The sequence below is a fragment of the Poecilia formosa genome, unplaced genomic scaffold, assembly GCF_000485575.1.
Source record: "Poecilia formosa unplaced genomic scaffold, Poecilia_formosa-5.1.2 Scaffold119, whole genome shotgun sequence".
NCBI classification, from domain to species: domain Eukaryota; kingdom Metazoa; phylum Chordata; class Actinopteri; order Cyprinodontiformes; family Poeciliidae; genus Poecilia; species Poecilia formosa.
Genome location: NW_006800058.1, coordinates 1,065,526 through 1,076,388, shown reverse-complemented (window position 1 = coordinate 1,076,388; position 10,863 = coordinate 1,065,526). Strand labels below are relative to the sequence as shown.

Sequence of the window (10,863 nt, the reverse complement as noted above, 5' to 3'; positions counted from 1 at the left end):
AGGCTTATTCATGTTTATGACGGTGTCATGTCAGTCTAATTCAACCCCCTTCAAATAAAGTGTTACCAAAATGTTTTATCATACAAAACTACCATAATATATAACCCTATGTTGATTCAGAGTAAAATACTTTCCTCATACAAAAACATTATGTAAACATAAGAACTTTGACGCAAACAAGTAAAGATAATTTTGGTGATCTGAACTGACCTTAAACCGGAAATGGTAAATGGCCTTGATAAAGTATAGCATTTTATCAAGTCTAGAGGACCACAAAGCGTTTCACACTACATTCTGTCACCCACTCACACACATATTCACAAACTGATGGTGGCAAGTTATTTGACAGTGGCCACAGCTGCTGTCGGGTAGTCTGGCAGAGGGATGGCTGCCATGCACTGGCCCCACTGGGTCTTTCAACTGCCACCAGCAGGGTCTTGCCCAAGGACACAATGACAGAGGTGGATGGGATCAAACTAGATATCCAGCTATTCCAGGACAAACTCCTATCACCGTCGTCCCCAAGTGTTGTGTTGTATGATTTAGTCAGTGTATGTAAATTCATCCAACTTTAAAAACATTTGAATGAATGTGCATACCAAAAAAATATATATATATAAAGATAGATGAATAGATTGAAACTTACTTTTTGTGCCATTTTGATGTAGACCATTATTACATGATCGAATCTCAGTTTGGTTTATGGTGATGTTGGTTAATCTACAACATGTGGACGATGTTACATTTGCAACAGATCCCATACCTTGGAATGGAATAAACAATGTTGGCCACCAAAGGACAAAAATGCCAAAACACTTCATCCTGTAAAATGGACAATTATTTAGATACAAATCTCTGTGTATTTTAAAAATAGCCAATAAAATAGCTTAAAAGTTTAGAATTAAGACTGTACAGCTCTTTAGTTTTCCAGTCTGCCATACAATTGTTGGTCACAGCAATTCACATGCCAATTCACAGCTTCGTAACCCTTGATGCAGTCTTAGCACGACGCTGAAGAAGAGCAAGGCAGACAATGGGGAAGCAATGGGGATGTCCTGTCAGCAGGGGTGTACTAACTTAGTTTCTGTTCCTCCACATTTTCTGTTTTTTTTTATGCAGATAGCTGCCCCAATCTGACCAAGGGCGACCGCTATAAACTGGCCCTAGTGCTGCAGTAGGCGGGCCAGCAATATCTTCTAGACTTCTTACAAATTACGTTTTATTGTTCAAACTGACCACAGCAGCCTTCGTTGGCTGACTTGATTAAGAAAGCTAGAAGGTCAGTCAACATGGTGTGAATTTTTGAATAAAAATTGCTCCCATTTGTTTTTCAGAAAACTCTGTGATATTTGATATGAAGTGTCAAGACTTCGTTCCTTTCAAGCCAGTCAAGACAACACCAGTTTACTTTAACTGTGTGCAGAATTGTTTATCTGTCTTCCTCTATTTATGCAATCAAAAAATATTAATACCCCTGACAGGTTCAGAATTGAAAATTTCTTATTGTAACACAAAGACTGATATTTTTTTTTACATTAAAAGACTGGAATCTCAAAGAGTAATAAAACAATGTAAAAGGAAAATTAACTGTGAATAAAAATTATGCATAATAATAACACTGCCGAGCAGCAGTCTGTTTTCAGGACTTCAGAATCGTAACTCTGAGAAAATAGTTAATGTGTGAACTGTCTTTTGGTTTGTTTATCAAACTGAAATAAAACTATGCATTTTCTTAAAGAGTACCATCTTAGAAGATAAAACGTTTAGGTATAAAACCAGAAGTGCTGTTTGATATCCTTTAAAAAATATTTATCATAATTACACCAGACATGTAATCAGTTAAGGTAACTGCAGTTGGCAAAGCCCTGATTCAGACACAAAAACACTGTACTACATACAATTTCTGTACACTTAATAAAAAAAAAGTAGTTTGAGTCTGATATTTGTATACTAGTATATATCTTTTTTTTTTTTTAAATACAGGGTAAACATAAAGAGAAACATAACCTACCTCTGAACAGACAGGAGAGCAAGGTGTGTCTGAAATAGTTTGGAATCAACAACTGTGGAGGAAGTGGATCTAAAATCATGTAAATCACATTTCATGTGAAGAAGTCAAAGCATTTAGAGAAGCAAATGTCTGCCAGTAACTAGTCTGTCCTGTTTTATTGGTAACAACTCAGATAGTGTATTCGCCATGAATGTTTGCTACTAATTTCAATAAAGAGATGGGGAAGAATAATGTTTTCACAGGATGTATAGATAAAATGGATTTCATGGCACTGCGGTGAGAAAAATACTTCACTATTCCCGACAGTAGAGGGCAGTAGTACATAAGACACATCAGTTTGTCACCGTCCAGCAGAAACCTTGCATCTCCATCTTTAGTCATTGTGTTTAATTTGTAACTCTTCACAACTGTTTGAGGTTTTAACGATACAGCTTTAGTGAGCACTATCACACAGTACTTGTTGCTTTGACCAAACAGGATGAATTTGCATTTAGATGAAAATGTTTCTTTATATTTCCTGAAAAGTTTCCATTTGTCTGACAGCAGCAGGTTAAAAGCTGTTCTGCTGGAACAATTAAAAATTTCATCAATCCAAAAATCAATGTGTGCAGTACTGCTGTCACATAGGACTGGTTGGAATCAATATTTGTTCAGCTATTATATTTCTAGAGCCCTGCATTATGCTGTGAATGAAAACATTTTTTATTTCTCCAAATTTTCCACAGGGTTTTATTTTTGTGATTGCAAAAATAAAACAGTTTTGAGGATACAGTAGGTACGGAATAAAGAGAAACATAACTGGATCCCCCTTTAAATTGTTTGCCCTTTGTTTCATTGCAGCTATTTGCTAAAATAAAAAAAAGTTAATATTATTTCTCAGGAATGTACTCTCAGCATTCCATCTTGACAGAAAAATACAAAAAAGTAGCAATTTTTGCAAATTTTTAAAAAAAGAAAAACTGAAATACCATATGGTCATAAGTATTCAAACTCTTTGTGGCTGTAACCAGGAAAATGTTGGAAAATGTTCAAGAAGTTCAGGCTGGTTGCTGAATTATGGGAGCGGTCACCATGTCCAACACTGTTTAACTTTAGCCTATCTTACCAGCAGCCTTTATTTGCATTGTGTGTGACAGTATGAGCTCTGTGGTAGAACCACAATGAGGGGTGGTTTATGTCGAACTCCAGGTAATAGATTCACCTTCAAAATAATACTAAAATATTTCCAAACTAGGGAAAATATGCTATCTATGTTAAAAAAAAAGTTGCATTTGTTTTTTCTATTTAGCAACTAATTTAAATGACTTTCAAAAAATTAAATCGAAGTCAACGATTTCATGTGTTCTACGTGTAGTTCATCTGTAATAATTGAATGGAACGCATCATTGGGTGCTTCGTGTATTATTATTAGTTTTTGGAAACATAAAAGACGCCATTTGGGGCAGCCTCGTTGTAAACTTACAACTCAGTCCGGTCCGACTTATTTTGAAAATCAAGAATACGTCATCAATGTATTTGACTTGACGCTCACGCGGTGCCGCTTGTACTCTCCCACCGGCTCCAGCAGGGTGACAGCGCAGACCCTGACTGAGGACAGGACCGAGAGCCACTGACCAGGAGGATTCCTGCCGGGAAAAGGGAAACTGGACATAAAAGCCAGGGGGAAGCGTAAATAAGCTCAAACGCATTTTGTTTTGCGTACTGTAACTAATTTATTTTTGCTCAGATGTCGCTAAAGCTATAGGAATTGGTGGTGAGCGCGGCGAACTATGTTTGTTTGTTTGTTTCAACTTTATCCAGGCAACTTCAGTATCTCTGCTCCCGAGGATTATCACGAGACCATGTTACTATATCAGTTGATTTTCAGCGTGGTTGCAAGACGCTGTTCACTTAAGTAACTAGGTAAAAATAATAATAATAATAATAATAATTTAAAAAAAAACGTACAAGAGGCACAAATTTCTCCCTTATTTACAAGACAAGCGCACGTTCCAAGCGGTGACTTTGTTGTGGAATACATGGGGTGCGCGCTCACGTGCTCAACCCCTATTACAGATAAGAGCACAATAGCAACATTCTGGTGAAGGTGTAGCTGTCCGGACTCACGAGTCAACATCTCAGAGGAACACTGAAACGTAACCATGGAGCGTCTTCTCGGGATACAAGAGCTCTCCTGAAGACTGCGCGAGCGTATAGGAGAAAGTTGAAGTAAGATTTATCCGCATAAGTTAAGACACCTTTGTGGCTGAACCCCTGAGAAGCATCGCTCATTTTCCCGGATCATGGCCGTCTCCTCACGGGACAGCTGCTTCTGGTTGCTCTGGAGACGGACCCTGCTCGCGCTGTGGCTGTGCACGATGGGAGCGCGTGGAGCGGAAGATGAAAGTGGCTTCAATGCCGAGGTAAAACTCAGCTATTACTGATTACTGACTCTGTGAATGAGAGAGCATTCGAGTCACAGAAAGAGTCGGCAATTTAACCTGTTTAGCCAAAGAATCACATGTGGTCTGATACAAAACATTGTTTTAAGGCTTCGGATACGGTCAGAAGCCTATTGTCTCTAATAATAGAGGTATAACCGGAGTCTGTTTAGCAGTGTAGCTAATAACAGTTTGAGCACACAGTCATAAACAATATCTTGTGAAAGTATTCATGCCTCTTTGTCTTATTCACATTTTATTACGAACACAAACTTAGTTGTGTTTTGTTTGTGTTTTATATGTGGCAACACATGGTTTGAATTTGTTTTTACAAATCTAAATCTGAAAAGTGTGTGGTGTATTTGAATTCACACTAGTTTGTAGATCCACCTTTCACTGCAATTCCAGTTGTAGGTGCTTTGGGTGTGTCTCTACCAGGTTCACACATTTTGGGACATAAATGTTTATTTTTTAGTAAAGGAGAGTCTTTGCAAAAATAAATAAATTACATCTGTGAGTCTTGAAAATTTTTCAAGTAGATTTAGGTCTGGACCATTCTAAATCAAACATATGAATTGATCTAAATCAGTACATTATGAGCCTTCATATAAGTCCAAAAAATAGCATCCATCTGTCTTTCCATCCACTCAATCCCCCCACACCATGGTTCTTCCACCATCACGTAGATGTTTCTTTTCTGGGTGATGTTACCAAACATAATGATTGTCATATTGAACAATAAAAAAGTTAAATTCTGGTCTTATCTTATCTAAAGTCCTTCTTCCAAGCGTTTGGTGTGTCAATGTGGTTTGTGGCAAACTTTAAATTGGACTGCTTCCAGCTTTGTCTCACAGTTGTTACCTTAATTGACACATTTGTGGATTCCTTAGCCAACAGATTGTCCCACCTGAGCTGTTGATCGCTACATCTCCTACATAAGTTGCTTATTCGTTCATTTCCCCACTTTTAGTGATTAGACATGTTCGGGCTCGGTTTTCTGCTTTAGAATGTCTTTCTGTCTTTCTTCAGGCAAGCAGGATGTTTTTCAACAACAGAAATTATGTTTCACTTTGCACCCATTGATAAAAAGTTCATTCAGGAGTGTTTAGTAGATACAAAGGCATCAAGTCTGGGCTTGAAGCAGCACCTCATGCACTGTTGTTGGAGTCAGTTTCACAGTTTTCCATCTTGCTTGTTTGTTCTGAGTGTTAAACCACAGAGATGATGGCTGACAGCGCAGCTAATAGGAAGACGATCGGTGCTGGAGCTTTTCTGTGTTATTTGACAGAGGGATAAAGACAGACTGGCAGACTTCCCGGTCATTGTAGGTGAGCATGCCTGACACACTAAGTGACCTGGGGATCAGGTTGTCAGTCTTGTTACAGCTTTATCTGTTTGGCTATCAACAAACCAGAGTGTGCAAATGTGCTCAGCTAAGACACAAGACAAAAGCTATGAGATAAATGAGATATTTCCAAACTTTTGTGGCTAAATGCAAAGGTTTGTGAGGCAGCTGGTGTGACCCCTCGTGACCTTTTGGACAACTGGAATGATTTGGAATATAAACAGTACTGAGGTCTGTCAACATCTTGAGTCAACTTTTTCTACACAGTTTTGATCATTTTTTGTGTGTGTAAAAATTGAGCTAGTTCTTTAATAGGATAAGATTTTAAAATTGAGTTTAATCAGAAATTTCCCTAAGCATATCTTTTCACAGCCACATACCACTTGGACCATGTCCACACTAATGAGCTCATATTTTTAGCTCCGTTGAACCACAGAGTTCTCCTGAGAGACATACACTTTTCACCACAACCTGGACTGATCATGCCGTGGTTTATACTGTCTAAAATGATCCAAATTGAATAAAAAACCACGTCTCCACATATTTTCTAAAAAACAAATAAGTAGTGTCGTTTCTCTTCTCCTGATCTGTTCTTTTCTCAGTCTGCTTTGTGCTTGATGCCACCTGTTGAACGTGAATAACATCCGTGTTGGTGCATGCAGTCCATCTAGTCATAAAAATCGTACTGCCATGGCTTCGACTTTTCAAGTTGAGCTAATCTGTCTGGAAGAAGCACACTTAGTCGGGGCTCAGATGGCGGTATTTTCAAAAGTTAGACACAGCTATCTTAGAACCAACCCATTCCTCCTCCCTCCTGAGGTGTTTGTTGATTTGATCAAATCGTCAACTTTGCCTGAATTCACTCCACATGATTTATTCCACTGTGTCATAAATGGTGTTTCCCATTACACCACAGACTTGATAGCATACTAAAGTGTAGGTGTTAACCAGTCTTTTTTTTCCATATGGTAGGCTACATGATGGTGAGGCATTTTATCCATGGTTACTCCATACTGCAATATTTGATTGCATATTGGTAAGCTTATTGACTAAGGAAATATATGACATTTAATCTTCTTACCATGTAGAAATTGTTCACTTTAAATCTGTGAATACACTGATGGCTGCCAGTCCTTATGATTGACGGCTGGTATCCATCACTGTCTTCTTTCCTCATTAAAAGGTTTACAATAAAAGAACAAGTGTAGGAGTCCTTGCCTGTTTGTGCAGCCAGCATATCACCATTTTTACAGTAAAATCAGCTAAATAAAAGCAACATGAGGCTACCAGTTCTGTTTTTGACAAGCTTTTCAGGAGTTGACGCTTGTATAGGCTGTTTCAAGGTCAGTTATTGAAGTGCATGATATCACGTGCAAAGGGTCAACACTGAGAGTTGACCCTTTCTGAAGTTGGTATGTGCTTCAGAACTTTGACACATAATATTTTTAATATATTAGTGGTTCTGATAAGTTATGTAACATTTTTTTCTGTTTTGGCTCAGGAGAACTAAAGGAGTAAACTCTCAGGCCCAAATTCAAGAAAAAAACCACTACCGTTTTCCAGTCCTTAACACAGCCGAGTTTAGGTAGATTCCAGCCAATGTTGGCACACTACAGCATCAATGAATTCAGCGAGAGAACCTGGATCAACATCATCATCATCATTAGCTGCCTCAGAATTTAAATAAGTTGAAAACTCCTTTCTTTCAAAGCAGACTACATTGAACATAAACAAAACAAGTGTTAGATAGTTTTACATCTTCACTGAAAATCCTACATACAATTTATTCATGATCTTCAGACTGTGCCTTGGCCTGAAATCCCAACTCCTACTCTGTCTGGACAAAAAGGATGAAGTGGGAGGTTAAAAGCACCGAGTGAACAGAGAGGGATTATTAGAAAATCAGCGAGACCTCAACATAAGAAGGATAGACATCACTTTAAGAGTATAATAAATAAGTCTTAGAAAGAAGGATGAAGTGTCATAAATGATGGGGATGGTGGCGGATCATCTCAGCTGCGGAGCATGTGACAGTTGAATGTGACAGCTGTTCTTAAGTTGGATGCACGTGCCGTGCTCAGGCAGGCCGGGCCTGCGACTCTGAGGCACTGAGGAAACACAATGGAGCCCGTTGTCTGCTGCAGCAGAGCTGGGGCAGAACGGCGATGAGCGAGCACACACGGAAACATGGACGTGATAAGAGCAGCTTGAATAAAGTGGATGTGAACATGCAGGTTTCAGCAGTGGGAGCAGAGTAAGGACGATTAACTGGTGACTTATTGCTGCAATAGACGACTTCCTCAGTCTGTAACCTCTTTGTTTCTGGTATCTGCAACATGCCCACTCCTTGCATTCCAGCAAAAGCCCTACTACTCCCAAGTGACTGCCGATCCCCACGTCCCCAAATACTCACATCACTGTAGCAACGAGATGGGGCAGAGGAATGCTAACTTTAGTAGGGCATTTTTTAAAATGAGACATACTATATCAGCAATATTGATACACACTGTCTCCATATTGTGTGACAGTATATTAACAAACAATAGACTCTGTCTTCATCCACAACTCAAACATCTACAGCTTCTTGAATCTTTGTGCGGGTTCAAGTTTGTGTGGGTTCTCTCTGGGTACTCCGGCTTCCTCCCACAGTCCAAAAACATGACTGTTAGGTTAATTGGTCTCTCTAAATTCCCCCTAGGTGTGAGTGTGTGCATGGTTGTTTGTCCTGTCTGCCTCTGTGTTGCCCTGTGACAGACTGGCGACCTATCCAGGGCGTACCCCGCCTCTCGCCCAAAACGTTCACTGGAGATAGGCACCAGTACCTCTTCCAACACCACTGATGACAAGGGTGTACAGAAAGCAACATGGATGTAGTGATGACATGCTCCATCCATTCACTAAGCAGACTGATGTTTTGGGAGCTGTATGTCAAATAGGCGGCTGTACTAATTTCACTCACAACAGAAGGTTAAACAAACTTAGCAGGAGGGAAATTACCTTTATTAAGCAAAGAATAAAATCACTAACGGTGGATTTTACGAGTTGTTTAACTTTTAGGGCACGACTCACTTATGTTGGTTCTATTCCAGCTGTGCAATTTCAAACTTTCAATAATTTAAATAAAAGAAGAAAAAGCATTAAAACACTACTAAAACAGTTACCAACATGGCAGATAGTTTGGATAAAAAGGAAGACAAACTTTCTTATTTATGACTAATATGTTATAATAAGCAGAAGAAAAGATTTTTGCAAAACTGTTTATGGTCCTCACTTCCAGAAAACAGAAATTGTAGCAGTTACATTTACATTTGTGTGATCAGTTGGAAAGTTCTTAATCACCAAGCGAGCTAACTGCTACACCGATTGATGACAATAAACTATTTTGATTGATTAATACATTTATTACCACAGACAGTTAAATGTTCTCTTGAGCACTAAAACCAGACTTGTTCTTACCCTTGATGTGCATTTCAGGGAAAATCAGAAAATGGAACTAATGAAATTGTCATCTTGTTCCTGGCCTGCCTGTGTTTCTCCCTCACCACTCCAATCCATCCTCTCAGTAAGACTTGCATGTCTGAGACATGGCAGCAGACCAAGTCTCAGAATAAAAGCTCTGTTAGGATCTTGGCTGACATTGTGGTGGACACACACACAATCACACACACACACACACACACACACACGCATACACACACACAGACACGCACACATATTTATGCACACAGTCTCCACACTGGCAGGTTTTACAACTCCTTGTATATTGCTGGGCCTGTTTTTGGCAGGTAGACTCAAGGACTCTTTGAAAGACCATTTAATAGACAAGACCGGGTGGGCACACACACACACGCACACGCAGCTGCAAGGCCATTCCCTTTTCTCAGATAGTTTTGTATTCAGCCCAGCTGATGATGAAGGGTAAGCGTCCAGACTGAGGTGCTTTAATGATTCTGATGAGGGAGGCGGGGTTCAGGGGCTCCAGACATATTTCTTCCTCTGCAACCCTGTCCTTGTATCTGATAGCAGATAAACGCCGTGATGAGACCAATCAGCATCAGATGCTGCAGGGATCCACTGGTACATACACCACACATGCTGTAAATACCAACAGATATGTGGAAAGTTAGCTTTTTCATTAGGTGTTACCCCCAGCAGTCAGACAAACATGTAGGCGATCTAAGATGTAATTTGTGTCTTAGGATGTTTTCACACCTGACGCATTCTCTCTGCTTCAAATGGACCAGAGTTTGTTTCCCCCGTTGGTGCAGAGCTTTTGTGCAGGTATCTTAAAGCTGCTTTAAGTATTTTTCATAAGTATGTAACTTATGAAAAATACTTTTTTATATATTTGTTGAAACAACATTACAATATGGTATTAGACAATCTGTGAAAAAAAAATATGTCTCCTCTGTCTTCTCCCAGTGCTAACTAGGAACACCAGTCAGAGTCCAGAGGCAGGTCTTAGCGCTGCCATTCACAATCTCATGTGTCGCTGCTCTTTCGCCCCCTTGCTATCTGCTACCGCTACAGTTTCTCTGTATTAGCAGATCCTTTTGAAAATGCTCCGGGTAGTTAGCATGGCTACAGTTGACAGCGGATAAACAGTTTCCTGTAACAGTAATTTGTTTCTCCGTCATCAGCACATTTAGCAGTGAGGACATTAGTTTGATTCACAGCGTTAAGGCAGCACTAAGTCACAAATTTTGAAACTCAGAAATAGTTTTTCTAAAAAATTTCTGAAATTAATCTCAATTTCTGAGTTTTTTTCTAGCAAATCTTCTACTTTTGAAACATAGAAATGTCTTTGTTTTTTATAGAAATGTCTGCGATTAATCTAAACATTTCTGAGTTCTTAGGCGGAAATGTATTTCTCTTTTTTTTCTATGGATAGTGACCCTTTATGGCATTGCAGATTTCTGCTGACTGGACATGGTCTAAACTTCTTTATCTTAAGTCCTAGGTGGGTTAGGGTCACTTCCAGTTCAACCCTCAGCACACTTCTTCATGCTCCAACACACACACACACACACACACACACACACACACACACACACACACACACACACACACACACACACACACACACA

The 10,863-nt window shown here is 39.4% G+C and overlaps 1 protein-coding gene across 1 annotated transcript in view; it reads left to right on the top strand.

Annotated features, from left to right (window-relative positions):
* Positions 1–3,559: 3,559 nt before the first annotated feature.
* The window catches only part of mmp15b (matrix metallopeptidase 15b), a 32,382-nt gene continuing 25,078 nt past the window's right edge, over positions 3,560–10,863 (top strand). The window contains exon 1 of the mRNA XM_007560708.2: positions 3,560–4,413. Within this exon, the coding sequence (XP_007560770.1) occupies positions 4,294–4,413 (120 nt within the window). The 5' untranslated portion in view covers positions 3,560–4,293. The remainder of the gene's footprint in view (positions 4,414–10,863) is intronic.